The sequence below is a fragment of the Puccinia triticina genome, chromosome 12A, assembly GCF_026914185.1.
Source record: "Puccinia triticina chromosome 12A, complete sequence".
Classification (NCBI taxonomy): domain Eukaryota; kingdom Fungi; phylum Basidiomycota; class Pucciniomycetes; order Pucciniales; family Pucciniaceae; genus Puccinia; species Puccinia triticina.
This window is the reverse complement of record NC_070569.1, coordinates 4,173,332-4,196,031: the sequence shown is the minus strand read 5'-3', so window position 1 is coordinate 4,196,031 and position 22,700 is coordinate 4,173,332. Positions and strand designations below refer to the sequence as shown.

The 22,700-nt window shown below is 43.8% G+C and overlaps 2 protein-coding genes across 2 annotated transcripts; both read right to left on the bottom strand.

The window, feature by feature from the left end:
* Positions 1–9,540: 9,540 nt before the first annotated feature.
* Positions 9,541–12,624, bottom strand: PtA15_12A397 (uncharacterized protein; the record flags this gene model as incomplete). The annotated part of the gene is made up of 10 exons (XM_053162001.1): positions 9,541–9,555; positions 9,632–9,880; positions 9,958–10,401; positions 10,466–10,525; positions 10,623–11,049; positions 11,115–11,326; positions 11,403–11,611; positions 11,720–12,018; positions 12,166–12,287; positions 12,394–12,624. The coding sequence occupies 10 exons, from the start codon at positions 12,622–12,624 to the stop codon at positions 9,541–9,543; spliced, it is 2,268 nt and encodes a 755-aa protein (XP_053025963.1).
* Positions 12,625–20,333: 7,709 nt separating this feature from the next.
* Positions 20,334–22,096, bottom strand: PtA15_12A396 (uncharacterized protein; the record flags this gene model as incomplete). Its single annotated transcript, XM_053162000.1, has 2 exons — positions 20,334–20,386; positions 20,452–22,096. 2 exons carry the CDS (start codon positions 22,094–22,096, stop codon positions 20,334–20,336), a joined length of 1,698 nt encoding a protein of 565 aa, XP_053025962.1.
* Between the last annotated feature and the right edge of the window lie 604 nt (positions 22,097–22,700).

The window sequence follows — 22,700 nt, the reverse complement described above, 5'->3', positions numbered from 1 at the left end:
CCTGGAACGGTTGCCAACTTCTGCCTTGGTTCTTTTTAGACAATTGAGCCGGGCTTTTCTTTGTGAGCGGGTTTCTGTTACTGGGAGTTGAGAGCAATAATGGAACTTATATAGATCAGTTTGGTTCCTCCTGGGCGGCATCGGAGCTTGAGTGGTGTGAGAATAAAGACTGGTATGTCAGTGGAAATGTCTGCTAACCGCCTTCTTCAAGAATATATGTGTCCGGGCTGTGTGATTATTGGTAACTCGGCTCCGCACTACTACTCTCCGCTAGCCTTCAGCGCTCCTCTCTGAGCCATAATAATCCGCAAGTGGCTAAAGCTCTGCTCTCCGCAAGTAACTCTGTAAGTAAAGTTAAGGTCCGTATAACTCTCCTAATACTTAAGTATGTCCTAAGTCTAAGTACAATAATGAGTAATCCGTAAGATGATAGGATCATAGGATAAGGGAAAAGAGAAGAGAAACTGTGAGCCCTCCTCCATGCTTGTCACCATTCCCACCCGATCCTGCAGATCCAACACTTTCCCGCACTAGTCCTTCAGCTCCGCTTCCCGCACTTCATTGTCCCAGACTCCGCTCCTCTCCGACGCTTGCCCTCCCACCGTCCTCTGTCTAGCCCCCACCAGTCAGTTTCTCACCACCGCCTCCGCCCCAGTTTCAACTGCTGGTGGAACCCGCTTTGGCTGACGCGCCGCTGCTACCAGTCCACATGTGTAGTCTGCCGCAGTCCAGCCCTGTCTTTCCGCTCCGGTCCAAATACCCAATCTGAAATCTGCAATCCGCAATCCGTGTATTCCATCCGCGCGTGACTTTCCGTAAGCTTTATTAGCATGCTTCTCTGACATCATCCTCAGTGCTTATGTCACCGGAATGCACTCTGCCTGGGCCACTCTGTGCATTCCCGCCCGCGCTATCCCCGAGTGGACATTCTACCACACATGCCTATATAAATCACCACAGCAGAACAACAGGCAATGCGACGGCTGTTGAAGATGGAGATGAGTGATGAGGCTGAGGTGTCAAGAGAAGCTGGTTGAATATAAAGAATCTTGGAAGACTAGAAACACCAAGAAGCAAGGAAGTGCAGAGAGAAATAGTCAACTGTGCATACCCCACAGTTGCAAACTTCAGAAAAGACCTCCAAATCCAATGCTACACGCCTGGTTTTTTGCATACACATTAGAAAATAAAAAGTCTTTATGTACAATGTTGTATCTTCACGTTGATACCCTTTTTATTAATTCACTCATCCATGACACAGATTTATGCGTATTAGTAGTGATCTCAATGGAGCTATTTTTTTTCTAGTTTGCACAAGGATTTCATTGGATACATGAATAAATTCTTTAAAAAAATTGAGGATAATTAATATGGGTATATATACTCAATTTGATATAGTTTTTGTATGATTATTCCACCAGGAACAAGTCTTGATTTTGTTGATTTCATCAAACAGTGCCAAAGTCCTTGCTGGGTCACATGTTGGTTGGTATGGCCTGGGTGTACCCCAGCTAGATTGATGTTTTCAAAGAATTTATTCTTTGTCTATAACCATCACAAAATAAGTCACCATTTTAATTTTTTTGGAATGAAGAGAAAGCATTGAGCGTAAGTGAAATAAGAATTGGCTGGCAATTGTCTATATTTGAGGAAAACATATATTCCAGTGGGCACATCTTGGTAATACCAACTGGTATGGGTCTACCCAAGCTAGATTGATGATTTCAAAGCATCTATGCTTTATCCATGACCATCACAAACAGTATCCTTGCTTTTTAAGGGAGAAAATTTATTAAGTATAATTGAAATTGATCTTTCACCCACTTGATGTGTGTAAATTTTTTCAAAAACATGCAGCAGGCAGGAAATTGCTGTTTCAGTTATAACTTATAATCAATGCTTTTTCTTCATTCAAAAGCATGAGATTTATTCCATGATGGTCATAAACACATAATAACTCCTCTGGAACCCTCAATATGGCTGGATGAGACCCATGTGACCACTAAAATATATGTGCTCTTCAAATATTATACCCAACTTCCAGTGTCCAATTCTATTTCACGTGGGCAATTCTTGTTTCAGTTATACTCAATGCTGTCTCTTCATTCCAAAGCATGTGATACTTTCTTGCAAAGTTTAAACAGATAATAAACACTTTGGGAGAATCAATCTGCATAGCTTTTAACTACACCAAAATGTGACCTAGCAAGCAATTTGACCCTTTTCAATAGAAACTATCAAAATCATGGCATTTTTCTGGTGGACTAATCATGTAAAAACTATATCACATTGAATATGCATCTCCTTATGATTTTTTATCAAACATTATCTCAAAGAATTCATCAAATGAAGGCCTTGTGTATGCTAAAAAATTGGTTCTATGAGGCGTGGGCATTTACGAGTAATATTTATAAATTTGTGTTGTGGAGGATTCAAGTGGTAAATAGTATCAACAATGGGAGGTTACGCTACCCATAACGGTAGCGTAACAAAAACGTAACGGAATCCTTGCCGTTATCGTTACCATGACGGCGGCAAAGCTTCTGTTACGTTTTCTTTAATTTTTTTCCCCTCTCTTCCTAGCCTCGTTACGTTATCCCTTGCAATTATAGGAGGATAACCTGCGCAAAAAGGGGAGTTTTCCACCTCTTATGGCATTTTTACCTCTGGTAACGCGGTTAACGTGTTATCTCCTTTATTTTTCCGGGTATTGAGGGTGAAAACACCCTTTGTTACGTTACCCACCGGCCCAAGGCGCAATGTTGCCAGATGACGGTAACACATTATCTGGTAACGGTGGGAAGTTACGTTACTCAAATCCTTCTGGATATCTTAACGTATGTAACTTCCCATTGTTGATAGTATATCAGTGTGAAGATAGAAAATCATATGATGATCCGGTGACACGGTGTAGCATTGAATTGTTGAGTTGTCTGTTAGTCTGCTACCATGATGTATCACCACAGTATGGAGGGCTGTTGGATCGACCCATGAGCACTACCAACCAACCACCCAGCTGGCAGCCACAAGCGTCTGTAGCCTAGTTGGTAAAGGCAGCACTCTAGTATGTGTCTCAGCATAGCTGAGGTTGTGAGTTTGACTCTCACCAGAAACATCTTCATTTTACAGTCTCTACAGTCCTATATATTGTGTTCAGGCCCCAGGGAAGATACTGACAATAATGATAATAATAACTTCAGTTTCTGAAGGATTAAATTCATGACAATTGTATTGAAAAAGATTATGAATAAACTAATTATTCCATTCACTTTGCCTGGGTATTGTGCAGAAATTTCATCATGTAGGATTGAATCTTCTGAGGTGTTGTGTTTTGGTCAGATAAATATGCCATAATCATAAATCTGGTTTCCAAGAGATTAAAGTTATCAGAATGGTATCAAATTGAATATAAAAGTTGATCAAAAGAAGGGCCTTGCTAGCAAAAACCCTGTTTTCCGCTTGTACAGGCGGTCTTCCGTGTTCACATGTGTTTTTTTCTTTTCCTTTTTCAAGCTGTAGGTATTTTTTTGCAGTGTGATAGTATTTCCCACAGTCCCAGCTCACCCAGATAGCTATGGCCGGTGCCCGGGTACCAAACCAGCTCTTTGAGAGCCTTAGGCGAGCACAAAATGCTGGCAAAGGGCTCCCGGAAAAGTCTGGCGGTTGAGCTATCTAGGAGCCGTTGGAAAGCGTGAGCTTACAGCTTTCTGGGAGTCCTTAGCATGTTGAGGCACATTAACAGCTTGCCGGCGGTCATTGGCAAGCCGGCATATGTACTGGTAGGGCGAGCTGGTCTTGTACCCACTTGCCAAAGCGCAGAATGGGTACAAAGCCAAGACAGTCCAAGAGTCCCGGTGAGCTGGTTCTGTACAAATAGCTCCCCGGAGGTCCTTGAAAAGCCTTATTTTTCTTCTCCACAAAGAAGCCAAGCTACTGTATCTATCAGTGTGCCAAGGGTTCTTGGCAAGGTTGGGTCTAGCCGGACCGTACCTTGAAATGCTGAGGACTCCTGAGTTCACGCTTTCCGGGCATGCTTGGTAACCTGGTAATACTAATCCCGTAAACTTTCCTTGTTGTGGTTTCTTTCTTGTTTGGCGCACGGAAAAATCGGTCTTGGCAAAGATGCATTAGGTTCAATGGTAAAGTCGGTTAAGAGACTATGAGAATCAGTACACATGATTGTTTCATCTAACCATGTGGCATGATGATAGAGCCACCAAAGCTTCAGTCCAGTTCACTCTTTCACAGCTTTTGGCAGCGTGTTTCAAGTTATGCATGAACACTAGTCTCTTGACATGCCTGCAGAGACGGTTGTAAAGCTCAAAAGTGTTCCTGAGAACCTTTTGCTGGTTGCGGAAAGGGATGTATGAGGTAAACTCTGCCTTTCCTGGGTCACTAGACACTAAAACAAGCCCCCAATCTTAGATTGGAAGGTTTATGTAGTGATAGTGGGGGTGTATCAAAAGATAGCCTACTTTGAACAGGTGGCTTAAAGGGTTATGGTGATGTAGCTGATGTGTAAGTGTTTGTAATGATGTTATAATTTGTATGTAAGGGTGTAAAACCACAATATAGAGTGGGGCTCACCAGGGGAAACTTTGATGCACTCTTCAGAGAGTGCCTGACTGTAATTTTATGTTGTTCTGGGTCTGATGTCAGTCAGACGTGTATTTGGAAATGATTGATAAATCATTCATAAGTCAATGGGAAGTCTATTATAATTTATGAGGAAGTATCACAGGGCCTCATGCAATTTTGTGTAGAACCGTTTCATTCTTTAAGTATAACTCAATTACAACATATAATGAAATGATAGTTATTCAATGCCCAAATGTTAATCATTTATGGCGAATTTGTGTTGATCAAATTCTCTATGCGCAAGGGGTTTCACACAACATAAATGTGACTAGCTGGGGTTTTAATGGCTTCCTGACCAGTTTTTACTTGTCATGGAGCTGTGAAAGGCCCCTCTGGCAATCTGTCACCCCAATGTACGCGCGTACACAATGGTGACATTGGTAAAATGGAAAAAAGCTCACATGCATGTGCATGGAGACATTGGAAAACAAAAAAAACACAAAAACAACTCACACGCTTATATGTGCTAAGGAGACAGGTTGTCTAGCTGAAATATGGTACCACCAACCTCCAAGCTTGACTTGACTCATACTTTCACCCTATTTTCATCCTTTTTTGGCTCAATTCTTGATGATACCTGCCTTTCTTAGGAAAACATGCCAATTCAGATGGGTGTTTCAGATCATTCTAACCGGGGTGTACATGTTGTTGATCTGAAAGGGGCCCAGCCTGCAATTTGTAACAACCTTTTATGCGCGCACACAAGGGAAAAATGAGCAAAGTGAAAACAATGAACACCTTCATGAGCATGTGAATAATATGAATTCAACCTCAAGAAACCATCACAATCAACAAACAGTTCAAATTGAATTATGATTTTATTGTGTTCATTGTGTCCTAGTGGCTTCAACTGTGTTCTGATTAAGTGCCAGTTGACTTCTGCATGACTTCTGGATGATTTATGGATGAATTCAGGATCAGTTTCAGATCAGTTGCGGAACATTTCCAGAATATATTATTACTTCTTACACTACATTCATCAAAGGCATCCAGCACAGTTACAGAAAAAGGGTATGGTATGGCACTCTCTGGAGAGTGCATCAAAATCTCCCCTGATGGCTAATACTGTAGAGTGAGCAAGTATTGTACTGTTATGGGGTAAGCTGAGTGCAAGTAGTTTGCTGAGAGAAATTACAACTGAAGGGAGGAGAGCCTTGTTAAATAGAAAAGAGTGAGGGATTTTAGCTCCAAGGGAACAAGAGAATGAGGGGTTTTAGCTGCCCTGAAAGCCACAATGAGGTATTTTGGCTGGTGGTTGTCAGGTCACATGAGGTCAAGATGTCATATGAGGGAATTTAGCTAGTGAGAAATAGGAGGTGAGATGTTTTAGCTGGCCTGGCCTGTCAAATGATGTCATCTGCAAGCTGCATGAGGGGTTTTTGCTATCTTGACACCTGCATAATGTCATCTGTCAACTGTCAGACTGCAGCACCTATTACACTAGTCTGCATGCACCTGCATAAGACTGCATAAGCCTGCATCAAGTGTGCATAACACTGCATGACATGTGCATAGCTGATGAGGTAAAGGATATGTAAAGGGTAGAAAAGCTGCCAGGGTGGTCCATGTAACTGATTACATGTCCTGGGTAAGTGTGGTTCATGTAACGGATTACATGACCTGAGTATGGTGTTTTGTGTGTATGTAACTGAACAATGGAGTCTTGAAGGGGTTGTATCTTCTGATCCAGAGGGGTGTAAGGTGTGTTGTCCATGGTGTCCTGTGTAGTTTTGGCCGTAGAATCCAGTGGTGCCGCCATATTGGTTGATTTGAGAGTGTACATATGAGAAAAAAGGAAATTTTGAAATGGGGTAGATGGGTAACCATAAAGCATACCACACCAGCAAGGCCAAGAAAGTTCTGCCTTTCTCCGTGGAGATCAGGATATCAGCTGGTCATCACTTGAGAATTCCTTGGGTGTTTGGCAAGGCCTAAACAGGTCTGCCTTTTACTTAAAGGAGAGTTTTAGCTGATGGCAAGTGATTTCCAAGAATCAATGATTCAATCTCAGGACACTTGACAAAATATGGCAGCCCTCAATGAGGTATATGTATTCAAAGGAGGCCAAATTAAGGCTGACTGCTCAGAGCCATTGATTAGGAAACTACTACATCAACATGGGGCATTCAAATATTTCCTATTTGATGTTGAACAGGAAGCCAGAGAGAATGAATGATAGGATATGAGAGAAAACAATCAAAACATGGGACAGAGAGACAAAAAAAGTTCCTAATTGTCTTCATCTTTTTCTTTGTCTTGTTTGCTATTCTCCTCTTGCTCTTCAATCTTGGAGGCCTTGCGTTTTCTTACCCTAGTTCTTTTGAGAGGAGTGTCAAATTTATGTTTGACTAATGTGATCCATTTTTTTTCAGGTCACAAAGGACCAACCAGGTCACCTGGATAGACATCTTCTTGATTGGAACGTTGATAATATGTTCTGATGTTAGGCCAACTGAGTTTTCTTTCACAACAAGTTTGCAATCAAAACTAGCAAGATGGAAAGCAGTATTGGTTCCTGGCCAAACCCAAGTGTCTTTCTTTATACTGTTTGTTTGAACCTCATCTGCAGCAAAGAAGCAAACAAACAAACAATCAGAATTTGAAATTACCAATGATTGGCAATGGCACAGAGGATAAGACTTGCAGTATAATTTACCAAGCTTGGTGCCTATGTACTTGTGGTTGAAAGCTAAACCACCTAAAAAATTTTAGTTTAAAATGAGAGCTAATTGACAAGAATAGACAGACAATAAACACAGAGACCAGAAGAAAAAGAAGACCACCAACCTTGGCAAACATCTCAATTTTCAAAAGCCAACTGTTTGAGCTTTGTTTTCTTGCTTGGGGGCTGACTGGAAACCTGATTGGTCAATCCAGAAGTGGCAGAACTGGCAGCTTGTTTCCTCTTTCTCTTACTTTCCAAAACTTTTTTCTGTCTTGCTGTCCAGATAGCAAACTGGTGCATCAGATCACCTTCATCAATGAGACCTTTGAGGAACTCAACACCATACATACTTCCACCTTGGAAGAAAAAGGGTTTGGAATGATCTTGCCCAGCAAGCACAAGCAATCCTTCCACAACAAACAAGTTGCTAATCTCCTTCATCTAATTGAAAAAAGTTACTCAATGTTTGAGCGTGATATTTCTCAAGGATAGATGAAAAATTGAGACTCACTTTCAGCTGGACCCCTTCAGCCCAATTCCTAGTCTCTGTTTGAAGCTGCTTGCTTGATTTGGATATCTTATCAAATACTTCTCTCTTGGCAGTGTCAGAAGCGTCAGTAGGGTCTGGTTGGTGTTTTGGCTCTCCACTCGTGTTTGAGTTGTTTGGTGCAGTAGCCAGCTTGTAAAGCTTGGAGACTTCCTTGTTCCGCTTGCCAATACTATTCTTGGCTGGAAAAATGCAAACCAGAACCTAAGTGAACTGAAAAACAGGGAAGGCTTGAATTGAGCTTACTGTTATGGAGAGCCTTCTGCACATCTGGGTCATTTTTCCGGAAACTGTCCCAAAAGCTTTCCTGTTGACGGGTGCGGCGCTGCCTGAGGTACTTGGTTAACGCTGAGAATGGGTGGCTGTACTTGAGCAAAAGCAAATGCTGCTGTCTTTGATATTCAAAGTAAATATTTTGTGCCTTGACTTTGATTGCTTGGTTGAGTTTGGTGTACTTGATGTGAGTATGTTGGAGTTCGCGGAGCTCCCGCAAGGTTTTTTGTTTGTATATTTCCATTTCATTGTCTGGTGTCACTGTTTTGTTGGGCAGCGCGGAGCCAACGGGTGCGGTAGCTGGACTGATTTGAGGGGGCTGATGAGAAGGGAAAAGGGATGGGTTGACAAAATCATTGATGTTATGCGGCAGCGTGGTCGGAACCGTGTTTTTAGTAGCACTGATGTTTTGGTTGGGTTGGATATCAGAGGGCCGGAAGTTGTTACGCGCAAGGAATGGATGATTTGATTCCATGGTTGAGCCTAGTTGATAACCTTGACCAGTGAGTTGAGCCCAATGCTGTTGTGTGATGGCTGGCGGTGGTAAGATTTGGAGTGTCGGCACAAGGTTTGGAGTTTAGGGGCGGTGTGGAGTGACGGGTGGATATCAAACACGTGAAAGTCGCGCGGGATTGAAGCAGGTTTCAATCCACCGGGATTTCCAACTTTTAGCGGGGATTCCCAGTCTAACACTGGCTGTTCGGTTACATAGGTCCGCGAACCAACCCTCCGAGGGAGTCAGCACAAAAATCCCTGGAAAGGGAAACATAAATCAGACTGAAGGCTTGTGCAGTTTGTAGACTCAGAGCTGCAAAACCATTTAAATAAACCGGTTCAATGTATAGTTGTCCATTACGTGCTTCTCATAAGTGGTGAAAGATTCTATGCATTCCAAGTTGGTCAAGAGAAAATGAGAGGACACATGTACATAGTCAAAGGGATCCTATGTAGAAGATGAATAACAATCTAAAATGAATATCTGATTAAAATAAGTGCTCTTGATGATAGCTGAACCTGTATGCTGGTATAGAATTAGTGATTTGTTAATGTTTTATCTTCTGGCTTGTTTAAAATGGAAAAAGTTCACGAAAGAAAATGACTATGATCTTAAACGACTTGAATCAACTATCTACCACAAGGAAAAAAAAGTCTAGAAAAGTAGGCATTTCATGGATGTCAAAGATAAGACAACGATTGATGAGTTAATAATGATGGAAGAGAAAAAAAAATCAAATCAAGAGTGTAGATATCTATCACGAAGACTTAACAGCTTTGTTTTCGTTTTGTTGGAAAAAAAGGGAGACAAGGGAGTAAAAATGATATGAACACACACAAGAAATAGCAATGAACATCGGAGGAAATCAAGGTTCAAGAAATGACCGCTGGTCTTTGGAAATGACGATGAAGAGATGCTTTCTCAAGACCAAACATCCTGGAGAATAGATGAGACAAGCTGTAAGCAATCGAGCGAAGGAGACGACGAAGATCACAAAGAACAGACGACAAACCAAAAGCAGTCGATTTCGATCCTTCAAGAACTTCAACTCAGCCGCTCCATTCTTGACACCAGTAGATTCGAAGATTGTTTTCAGAGTCTCTTCGACACATTTGACCATGTTCTTCCCGTCTCCGCAGATGAAAATATATCCTTTCTGTTCGATGATCATCTTGTAGATAGTTTCACTCTGTAGTTTGATCAAGTCCTGAACATATTCTTTCTTTCCTCCTAGTTCTGGTCTCCTCGAGATCGCTGTAAACTGTGGAAATTTAACATGGCGGGAGTTCAAGTCAACGATCATTAGGTTGAGAGTTTAAATCAAACGACGCAGCTTACCATCTTGAACTTTCCGTTGAATTCTGCTGCATATTCTGGCCACTCGTTCTTATACAAGAAGTCTTGCTCTTCATTCCTGCAACCATAGAACAACATCATGTCGGCCCAATCGTTGAGAGCATCAGCCTCGCCTTGGGAGCCATTAGCTTCTTTGGCTTTAGCCTTCGCTTTCCTGACCAGCATGAGTCGCTCTTGTACGAAAGCCCTGAAAGGTGCCACTCCCGTGCCCGGGCCGATCATGATCACTGGAATCTTCGGCGACGTAGGTAGTCTGAAGTTCGACCGTCGAACATGGATCGGGATCTTCAGCGTCTTACCTCCCTCCAGGTATTTGCCTCGGGGGCCAGATAAAGTATAATGAGGTGCTCCGCTCGACCGCTGGTCAATCGGTTGATGTTCCATCCGCTCCTTCTCGCCGTGTAAAAACATCTTGGCATTCAAAATCTGAAACCGACCCGTGTTAGTTCCAATTTATACGCCTGTCTGGGATAGCAGAAAATAATCTTACATAATTTGTCCCGCATCCATAAATCATTCGACTTCCTGAAGGGTATTTTAGCACGACAGCCTGTTGCGCCAAACCAAGCGTAGTGAGTAAAGTAGAACAGGGAAAGGAAATGTCAACTGGCAGCCACAAGGTCAACGAGGTAGTTGCAATTACTGACAGTGATATGGATTTGATCGGGGTACATCTTTGGACTGGAGGAGATTGAGTAGAACCTTGGTTGGAGACGGGGAAGACCACTGACGATCTGGTCAAATGGAATCTGGTAAGTCTGAGACCACCCTTGACCAAAGCTGTCGGATAGTGGGTCTTCGACCGCCAATTTCTCAGATCCACCTTCCAGGACAGTCATCAAACACTCTCCCAATCTCAGGCCGGGCCCGGCTACAACACGTTGATAATGCTCTTTGTCTGAGCCGATGGTTTTCAAAGCCGCACTAGCTGATTCTGTAGGCGCAAACTTGGCTAGGCCTGAAAGCAGCTGACGAGAGGCGATGCATGAAATATCAAGATAGTGTCGGAAGATGGCTTCATACGATGCTGGTGTTGGAAACGGAACTTTGGCCAACATGGGGTCTAGCGAGGAGCTATTTGATGTAAGATCAGCAAGCAATGACTTAGTTGAACTCGAGAGAAACAGGCAGGGACTGACATTTCTACTGCTGTTGCGCGCTTCTCCCAGAGGCCAAGCAACTTCATCAATCTGGCGACTTCAGAATCTGGGTTTACGGGCCATACAGCAAGATGATCACCAGTTTGGTATCTAATTCCAGTGCCTTGGATTTCAAACTCCATGTGTACACAGTTCCGATCACCGGCCGCGAATAATTCTCGTGCGTTGGTCACTCTAGCCGGACAAGGGTTCTGTGAATTGAAGGTTGAATCAGTTTGAGCAACCAAGGGGGAAGAAAGAAGGTTGGATGAGGATGACGATAATGACCTTGGCGTCAAAGATACCCCGAGTACCCATCAGAGCCCTTCCACTCAGTTCACCCCGATAAATTTGACTCTCATCTGTTGATCCTTCCTTGCCTGGGTTGACTTCGACTTCTTTCACCAAAAAGTCGGGTTCGTCTCCGCCTGCGCCTTCTTCCCATCCCATGACTTTCTGGACTTCCTCCCACATTGGATCTTTCCACGCCAAATAATCTGTTCAGGATCAATCGAGTCCACGGTATTAAGGAAGAAAGAACCCTTTGTCAAATGCGTCTAACAACGAGATCGTAACTTGCTGTAGTTGTGATGATTGAAATATACCTTCTTCCATGGATTTATCATCATCGCCCATCCCCAGTTCTCCAATTCTCTTTGCTCCTCGTTTAGTTAATAACTCATCGACGACTATGCCCATTTGACAGAATTGTTCATAAGTTCGGTTTCCAAGCGCGAAGACCACATAATTCAAATCATTTAATTGGTTTCCTTCTGCCTGTTGTTCTTTCAGTTGATCCAACATGTTGACTGCATTATCTGTTGGTTCTCCTTCGCCATAAGTCGCCAAGACGAATATTGCGAGTTGGTCTGGTCTGAGCTTTTCTAGAAAGTCGAAGTCGTAGCTGTGGGTGAAGTTGGATTCGTCAGCAGAGTTCTTCTTCAAAATAAAAAGAACCCTGATTGACAGCAATTTTTTATCTGTTTTTTTTTTTTGAAAAAAAGTGCAAACTCTTTCCGGTAGACTGATGAAAACTTAAGGGACACTCAACTCTTCGGGATCAGCGACTAAACTGGAGATTCCAAATTTGGACTTGGCCTCTTTTGCGATCCGGGTCGCATAATCCTCGGCTGTACCGGTTTGCGAGCCATAGAAAACGACCACTTTCTTTTTCTGTTAGGTTTTGAGAAAGTGGATAAAACAATGATGTGATTTGAGTGCCAGCCTTTTTGCTGAAGGAGATAGCAGGAAGAACAGAAGCAAAAAAAAAGAAACTGACCTGTACTTCCATTTTCTTGACAAAGTCTCTGCCGGCAGCAAGTAAGTCTGGGTTTGATTCTGATCGAAGGCCATTTGGATTGTTGAAACCAGGGATTTGTTGCTGGTTTGGTTTTGAGAGGGTACTGGTTGAGCTTGATGAGTTTGAAAACAGCCGAGCGTATAGCCAGTACAGGGTGAGTGCCCCTATCAGTGAGAGAAGGATAAGGTCGGTTGATGAGAGTGAGAGCATGATTGTTCGCTGTCAGGTTCAAGTGCTTTTGGTGGTTCGTCCAGTCGAGTTAGGGTGGATGATAGACTCCGTTGGGGAAGAGGGAGGATTATCTAACGAGCATAAACAAAGCCTCTCTGGAGGAGGGACCCGCTGGGTCTCTGGCTCACCGACAGGCTTGCCCCCAAGCATCAAAATTTGGGAGTCCTGACGGGCCTGAGGCCCGGCCAGCACCCATGTTGCGCCCATTGCACATCAACCGCTGCCTTGAAGCCTAGCTTCTTGCGCAGGCAGCCTGCCATCCACCATCCATCATACCCCTTGTAGAACTGCTGGACATGCTTGCAAAAACCATGCCAAGCTTGTTCCAGCAAGCAGAGTGTATTTTTTTTGAACTCCTGTACAGTGGGTAGACAATTGTATCCGCCACACTGTTTCACTACAAGAAACTGCTAGCAGTTGAGATGCAGAAGCTCAAAGGAAGCTTGAGGTGATACTCAGGCCTTTCTCAAAGTTTATTTCAACCAAGGGTGAATGCACAGTCACTGTGCAATGTGCACAGTCACTGTGCATGAAAGGGCATGATGTAATCATGTGGAGTTACAATGACAGTTACCCTGGAGTATGCCACATGTCAACTGCTGGCAGTTTCTAGAGTTTTTCTTGCAGTGTTTTGTGCTCTAGAATCTCCCCTCACCAAATTCAGGTCATTCATTTTGGTGAGATTGTTCAAAATAGGCTTCCAAAGATGAACATGAAAACAAAAATTAAAAGAAGTAAGTTTTTCTTGCAAGCTTAAGGCGCCAATTATAAACAATATTTGGCGTTTATTTGGGAGATTTTTGAAATCTCCCTGATTGTTTTTTCCACTATTTTTTTGGTCCCACATTTTTGTTTTGGGACCCAAATCACCTAGAGGAGGTGATTTGGACCGGAAAATTTTCAAAATTTTCATTTTGAGGCCAAGTACAGCCATACTGCAGATGTATTCAGCGGTACAACTGAGTTCCAATTGAATCATGAATACACCACTGCATGGCAGTGGTTTTGACATTTATCTAGGGCCAATATCCCCTTCCAACCAGCAACAATCCCCGTCCATCCCCCATATCCAATCCACACCAATGAAACGCTGACCAGGAACCCGGGGTTCCCGCATCTCCAAACCCTCCAGCCGCCCCGCCCATCCTACCACAACCCGCTATCCCTCCCCTGTGGGCTCCACCTCAGCCAGCCAGACATAGCTACTTGGCTTGCCATTGATGTGCACGGGCTGAAGGTCATCCTCCTAACGGTCCAGGAGGGCGTCCCCGCCCCAACCCCGAGTACTACGTCAACTGCATCAAGGTGGACAGGAACAATCCGCGTTGCAGGCCCCGCCCACAAGGGGACTCATCCTTGAGGGGTTCCTTGCCAACTGCAGGATTGACCAGACCAATTGGAACACCCGGGTCATATTAAGGGAAAATAGGGTTGTTGATTGGCCCTTTTACCTATGACCTAATGAGAGTTCACTCCGCAACATGGGTTTGTTGCACAGTGCTGCCCTGCCTGCGCATTATGTCAGAGAGCTGTTGCATTACAACGCCGGGCAGCCCAGAATCCATACCCCTAGTTGTCCTAGTACCTGAATAGTTTTGCCTTAGGCTTAAATCATGCTTGGGGGCCTTTGTCTTTCACAGATCCTCCCAATAAAAATATTTTGCAGTAAGACTAAACAATTCCCAAAGAAAATATCTTGAAGTAAGACTATAGCAATTACAGAATTTGCTATTGGGTACATCATGAGTCTCTGATTGTGTCCTGTTGGGTCCTCATGGAGGGGAAGTTATCCCCGGGGGCTGCCACTCCCGCCGCCACATTAACATTAACAACATCGCGAAGGATGCGCCGGCTGTACCTGTGCTCAAGTTCCGTGCGGTCGTCCCAGTTCTGGAGATACAGTGAACCCAAATGCACCAGCGGTTTATAATTTTGCCTTTATTTGAGGGTTTTTTGAAACCATTTTGGGCTGGTATTCTGTAACCAAAAATGAAATCGCGCCGAATTCAAAAAAGTTTGGAAAAAGTTTCAAAAAAAACGCAAATATTGTTTATAATTGGCGCCTAATTATTTCTTTCAGAGAAAGGTGAATAGACAGAAAGCAAGAATGGAACATGAAAAAAATGATAATAAATGAAAAAATGTGACCCAAAAAGGTTTTGGCTTGGTGGGTGGACAATCTGCAGTCAAAATGGGGGCATTGCAGTGCCAGAATGTCAGGTATGCTGGTGAATGAATCACTTCACTCATCTTTGAAACTACATATAATCAACTTTTTTCTAAATTTTTACTCATGATTATTCATTTCAGATCTTATAATACTATCATTCCTCAACCTTCAAATTTTTTTTGAAAAAAATATTGCAGTTTATGGTTTTCTTGTTTAATTTTTGTAAATTACATAATTTTGGGTTTTATTTTTGGACTTACTTCGCGCACTGCGGAAATCTCTTTGCACACTGTGGGGGTTGTTGTCTTGACGTCCAGCCCCCAGTGCACCATTCTGCCACGGCTCTTTGTGCACTGTGCATTCCGCCAAACAAACTGCTTGCCTTTTGTGAAATATTTTTATATGAATCAATAGAATGACTTTTCATGATCTCCCAAAAAAATCATCAAGTCAGTAAGGGCTCTCCTTGAGCCTAGAGAAAATTGACATGAAAAAAATCATATTTTAACACGGCAAGTGCTTCCTGTGACCCGGCAGCCACAAAAACTTTACAGTATAATAGTACATGTGCAATTTCACAGCCAGATAATTTTTAGAATTTTCACCAGCTTTCCTGTATGTCAAATAGGTATTGCTGCAAATTAAGTGTGTTGGTTTAGTGATCAACTCCCTAGTCTCCTGAGTGATGGTTTTGTATTTTCTTTTAGCTTGATTAAAGCTGTGGAAGCTCTTCTTGGCTGTAAGGATTAAAACTGGGCCCCCTCAAAGAGGTAGATCATTGAAAATTCAAGTGTTTTTTTGGGCAAAAATAGTTTTTATCCAAAGGTGTGGATTTCTCAGGGAGATTATAAAGCAACACAAAGAAATCATTAGAAAATTATTTAATGAGTGGTGAAGCATTGGTTATCTAATTTATTCTGAATCCAAAACAACTGGAACAACAGTGGGATACAAGCATAAATTACAGCAATGCCCATTTGACAAACATAAAGGTAGGGAAAATTCCGAAAATAATCAGGCAATGAATTTGCATATTTATCATGATACTGTAAGACTTTTGTGGCTGCTGGGTTTTGGATAAAACCACCCAGATAAAACTTGAATTTTGAAGGGTATACCTCTTTAAGCAGGCCCAGATTGGATCCTCAAAGCTAGTAAGAGCTTGCACAGCTGCAATCAATCTAATAATATTTACTTTTCATCACTCAGGAGACCAGGTATTTCATCACTGCACCAAGATGCTTAATTTAACACAGTACCTATTTGACATACATTAAGGCTCAGGAAAATTCTGAAAATTTTCAACCAATGAATTTACATATGTGTGGTTATCCTGTAAAATTTTTGTGGCTACTGGGTCACAGAAAGCTGCTTTACAGGTGCTTCCTGCATTAAAATTTGATGTTTTCTCCTCCATTTTCCCTAGGTTCAAGGAGAGCCCCAAATGATTCAGTTATTTTTTGGGGGGTTATAAAGGGTCTATCTATTGATCCCCCAAAAAATATTCCAAGAAAAGCCAGCTGTTTTTTTGGGGGAATTCACAGTGCGCAAAAAGCAGTGGCAGAAGCGCGCACTGGGGGCTGGACGTCGAGACAACAACCCCCACAGTGCGCAAAGTAAGTACGTTCATTTTTTCAGATTTTTGCTTCAAAGACTGTTTTGAACCATCTCACCAATACTAGTGAATTGAGGTTGGTTGGTTGAGTTTCTATGGTCCAAAAATGGTGTGGTGGATACAATTTTCTACCCACTGTACACATTTTATATGTGGCCAGGACCCTGGAGACCCCTGACAGGATGACTTGAATGCAGACACCCTGTCATCTATGTACAACAACAAAAAAACTGGAGTTGATTTCCTATGTTAGCATGTGTTGCGCTGTTCTTCTCTACACATAATATGAACCACCAATTCAGCTGTCACCCCCTTAGAGCAGACCCAAGCTTTGATCGTCCATACAATCCTAGAGCTGGCACTTTTGCACCTGCTGGCGGGTACCCACCCCCCTTCAGCAGGTGACTGTGTCCCTTGCAGGTAATCAAGGTAGGTTCAGGGTGTTGCATTTTATCAAAAATTAAAGGAAGTAGCTCCCCAAAAGCCCTGGGTATCTTCAAGGACACACAGGTACCTGCTGAAGGGGGGTGGGTACCCGCCAGCGGGTGCAAAAGTGCCAGCTCTATGTAAGAATCCCAACCAACTTCTCTTTTTGAGCTTATTGTGAAAGCCAACAACAAATCAACTGAGTCCTGATCAGTCTATGCAATCAAAGGATACATATCCACCAGAAGGCAATGTTTACGTTGACTTGGGATGAGCCGTGGTGTAAACCGTTGTGGTGCTCCATTGGCGTGACAATGCCAAAAGCACATTGCAGAGGTATTGGGACAGAATAGATACAGCTATCATGCATTATAAGAGGAGGAAGTTATATATAATACAAGCAGTGTATGTGTACATGGGAGGGATGGAGTCATTACAGACGGATGGATGATGGATGGTGTTATCACGGATGGAATGGCAGACTAGGATTATGTAGGATGGATGGCGTGATCAGGGATGGAATGGAGGACCATGACTAGGTAGGATGGCAGGGAGGTGGAAGGGTGTATCAATAGAAGAGGTGGAAGGTATTGGGAGCACATGTCTCAAACAGGAATGGAAGGGAGGATGGTGTGGTGTATCAATAGAAGAGGTGGAAGGTATTGGGAGCACATGTATCAACCGGGAATGGAAGGGAGGATGGTGTGGTGTATCAAGTAAGGCAGTGTTATAAGGGTATATTACTTGTATAAGGGTATATTATCTTTATAAGGGTGGTATATTACTTTATAAGGGTCTAGGATTCAGTATGATGGGATATGGATGGAAGTATTAATCAGGTGGGGAGGAAGAAGTAAGGAAGAAGCAAGGTGGGAGGAGAGGCTTTGACCCCCAATATTCTGGATGGAAGAAGGCAACAGCTGGACATGCAGGCATATGGTAGGTTACGGAAGGTTGTTTGGGTCACCTAGCAACACATGATATCATGCAGTGCAGCATATGCAGGCAGATAAGGTGTTCAAGGAGTTTCCTGCAGAGTCAATTACATTATTGTTTGGCAGTCAGTGCAACACATGCATATATTGCTGTGCAACTGATATCCCCTCCTGCAGAATCCATTACCTCATTGTTTGGCAGGCAGTGCAACACATGCATATCTTGCTGTGCAACTGATATCCCCTGCAGAAAATAGCCCTCACAAGGAGTTCCCCTGGAGATAAATTCCCTCACCCTTCAATATATAAGGAGGCCTCTTTCCCCCCCTCATCAGATCTTTTCACCATCAGCCTAGGAAGGTTTGGTCACAGTGGTTAGTTTAGTTACATTGGTAGTTTAGTGGTAGCTTGGTAGTAGTGGTAGTGGTAGTGGTAGTGTTAAGTTTGAGTCAGTAGTAGTAGCAGTAGTCAGGAGCTCTAGTAGTAATTAAAGTGCCTTATCAAGAGATTGTTAAGGAAGAGATTATTACCAACTTCATCATCAAAAATTATAACAAACAGTAGTGGTAGTAGTAGTAGCAATCAGGAGCTCTAGTATTGATTAAAGTGCCTTATCAAGAGATTGCTTAAGGAAGAGATCATTACCAACCTTCTCATCAACAACCCATCACCAGCAACAATTGTATTTTACATAATTAATCCCACTGGATTACATTATCCCCCCATCATCAGAAGTTGTAACAGATCTGCAAGAATAGTGATTTGAGGAATCTAGGTCTGATAGAGATTACTATACAAAAGTAAGATCTATCTTGGAATCAGCCACATCTTTATAAATATTGATTACAAGACTCTTAGTTATTTGCATAGTACCATTAGAGGGGCAGGTCTTTCAAACCACCCGTAAGTTGTAATAGCCTTTCAACCTATTAGCAATTTATTTCCCCCTCAGAGGATATTTTCACCAAATAAACATTTAGTCTCCCACAAGAGTCCCTACACCGTTGGGCCCAAAAATGCCATCTTGGAATACCTGCTATTGGACCAGGTCTCTGCCACGCCTAGGCCTTCCTTGGGATGGGCAGAACTGTCAGTAAAGACAACAAAATTATCCAACAGATTCAATGATTCAAGGAATGATGATACTGCTCCTCTAGCTTCCTGCTTGGGCACCCTGTCAATCACTAGTTCCACGGGCCACCATGGATCACATGGAGGGTTGTCCTCTTGCACAAATGACTTCCTGCATAGAGATTCAATCCATGTAAATTCTTCTTGACCTTCCCACCAAACAACATAAATAATCATGACTTGGGCAAGTGAAGAATTGGCTCCAGAGGTTTGTTGAGAGGACTCCAACTACAAACACATGTATGTACAACCACATGAACTAGAGATTTGATGAAACAGTCAAAAGAAAGGGAACAGGTTACCCAAAATGGCAAAACTCAAATAGTCAAAAGAAGAAGAAGAAGAATGGTCTGGCGTTGAACAACCATCAAGAGGAACTTGACTTGGGATTTGAATATGGATAATGAAAGGCTAATCCAATTAAACTAGCTTTCTTCCCTTTTTCTGTCGTTGAGCTTCCTTGAATTTTTCATCAAACCACCGATGTAGCCTTTCGGGCAACAAACTAGCGCTTTCATGTTTTGAAGAAGCTATATCATTCTTTTGAAGCTGACTATCACGGTCCCTAATGAGTTTTTCCCAGCCTGAAGAAGGATAGGGCGGAGCTGGAACTCGGAGATCCGCTGCGTTATCAAAACCAGTCTCTTCAAAGATGAATCCGATCATTGACGCTAGCCCTGGAGGATAGGCTGGGAGGTAACTGCATGGTACTGCAGGTACCGGGCCATCTGATTTTTTGGCTATTTTATTCCAGGTGGTATCGTAAAAGAGATTCCTCCACTTTGCTTCCTGGTTCCAGTTCTCAATATCCTTAGGCTTGAGAGTGATTGCTTGCATCTCCAATTTACCCAGTACAAACCTCGAGATCGGAGACTCTGATTCCCACACCGGAGCTTCGGCCGAATTTTGATTTCCTTCATAGCACTCCTGAATTCGAAGTTTTCTCAAGTAGTCCAGGTCGGCCTGTCGCCTGGGACCCAATATTACCTTCCCACTGCCAGCCGATCTTCCATCCGATAATACGCCCAAAATTCTGCTTTCAGGTCGTGCCAAACGGAGCACATGATTTTCCTTCACGCCTCTATATAATTCAGGAAGGGTTGCTTCATCGATGAAATTCGAGATCCAGAGAAATTTCCTCAAGACTTCAGCGACCGGTTGCCTTCTATACTCATTTTCAATACTGACCGTTCCCTCATTCCACAGGTTACGCCATACCAGAAGAATCCTTGCCCAGTTCTCATTGTTAAGCGGTTTCATCAATAATCTATAGGCAAACGGAAGCAAGATGTGTTTTGATTGGTGTAAATGTTCCAAGGAAGCCTTTCCCGAAATGTTTGAGAGTGCTCTTATAAAGTGAATTGCCATGAAATATGCAGCAAGCTTCGCTTGCTCGCTCTTAGCTGGGTCGCTAATCATCGGTGGGGTCCATTGTAGAGCTCGCTTTGATAATTCTTTCCAAAACTGTGTGGATTGGGTCGCACAGGGATCAGAGGAGGCACATATTTAAAAATTAATGATTTGCTGACTCTGGAGAGAAGAAGAACTTACTTCTACTCGTTCACGTTTTGTTTTTGGTATTGGAGGAGAGCTCGATTGGGCATTTGATGTGGTCTTTGGAGAGTGACGGAGAGAATTTACAGCCGTCAAATCCATAGGTGCAGCTGTTTGTACATTGTTCCGAAACACCGAGCCTGGCTCTTCGGGGTTTGGTAAGTCCAGCCTGGCCCTGCCGGGCCGAGATGTGGAGCTTGGAGACCTGCGGCTTCCATCAAGCCCGGGAAATCGCCTCCGTCGTCTTCTGACCCAACGCTCCTCCAGCAGTGCTTTGCTCTTTAGTAATCTGATGTCCCGCAGTTGTTCTAGGAGATATCGTTCCTTGGAAATAATCTCCCACAATCGTTTCCGGCTGCTTGTTCCTTCCTCAGAGACGACGATCACTTCTGGCTGGGGCTTGTCACGAGTGCTGGTGATGATGGGTCCGGGAGAGTTTGGGCCGTGACCTCCGGCCGCGAGACTCTTGTCAGATACTTTTTCTGGCTCATTTCTTGTTTTTGACGTTGAAGAGGGGCCCGATTGAGGATTAGGCCTGGTCTCTTCACTACTGGAAGACGTTTCATCTATCACAACGATAGGCGGCGCTGTTTGCAGGTTGTTCTGAGACACCGGACCTCCTGGCTCTTCATGAGTTGGTGAATCCCTTGCCGCGTCGAGCCGAGTTGTCGAGCTCGGAAAACTGGTGCTTGCCACATCTAGGGCTGGCTGCTCTCTATCGTCGCGGGAAAGATCTTGGCGATGTCCATCTTCAGGTGAGTCACTTAGTCTTGGGCGGTTTTGAACGTGGTCTTCCTCAGAAAGACTCTCCCGAACTCGTTTCCGACTGTTTAATCTCTCCCCCGGCGCCACGATAGCTTCTGGCTGAGGCTCTTCCCGGGAACCGGTGTTTGTTGGTCCTGGGTTGTTTGAAACATGGCCTCCTTCAGCAAGAACTTGGGGAGAGGAATAGCTTACTTCTTCTTGTTCACTTCTCGAGTCCGAATGATGAACATGCATGGTCTTTTCGGAATCGCTGAGAGGCTTCTCAGCTATCACATCCATAGGCGGCGCTGTTTGGAGATCGTTCCGAGACACGGAGCGTGTCCCTTCACGGTTCTCTTTGTGGGTTGGTGAGTTCGGCCTGGCCTCGTCAAACCGAGTTGCCAACCTCAGAAAGCTGGGGCTATCGGAGTTGGTTGGTCCCGGACTGTTTGGAACGAGGCCTTCCCGGCCAGGGAGAATGTCCCAATGTTGTTCGTGGTCGGCTCTTGCTCCCCCAGGAGCGAGGGGAAACAGAGATAGAAGTTCGTGATCAGGGGTTGACTGCTCATTGTTGGCCGAAAGATCTTCACGGTACTCGTCTGCATGGTACCCGCCAAGGGTGAGTAATGGTCCCGGACTGGTGGGAACCTGGGCTTGAGCTCGATTCCGGTCGTCTTTCGTTTCCCCAGCAGAGATGGGAAACAGTGATAGTGGCTCGGCATTTGAAAAGTCTTCCCGCTCATGGTTCTCTGGTCTCGACAGCGGTAAGATGTCAAAGCTTCTGCCGGCCCGATCGATCGGATTCAAGTCGTTACATGAGACTTGGCCAAGAGCCCAGACGGAAAGCAGAAGTAAAGCGCAATCCCGGTGTATCATTCTTGATGTTTTTTTTTTGAACGATTTTTGCTCGCGCTGGATGACCTTGCTCGAGCGGGCAAAGGGAGGCGGCTCGTTGGGCCAAAAGAACTCGAATATGTACAGCGGATTGGCATTCACTGCTGAATACTTCACCCTACGTTTCGAGTGAAACGGATGAATCCATTCTGAGATCTGTTTTACCCTCTCTAGTGACTGTGAAGCTCGAATCAGTGGATTAGAAGAGTTTTGTAAAGCATTGGGCTCCCCATCTTGGCATTTTTTGCCAAACCAGCCCAGATGAGCGCGTTTTGCTATCGTCTTGAGGACTTCTGCAGCCTGGAGATGGACCGGCCTGGGGCTGGAAGGGGATTGGGTAATGGTAACATCGAGCGATTTTTGGACTGGTAACAACGAACATCTCCCACTCGGCGTTCAACTACGCCTGCGGGCAAGGCATGCAAACCCAGGCCAACCGGAGCGATTGCTGTCTAAGGCGAAAGCGCCTTGGAGAACTGAATCTGACCTTAAAAGTGCAGAGAAGTAGGATGTCTTTCCGTCTTGTTGTATCACTTCTTCCTCTGTCCACTCCCTAGTATCACATCCACTTGAATTTGAAGCTGGC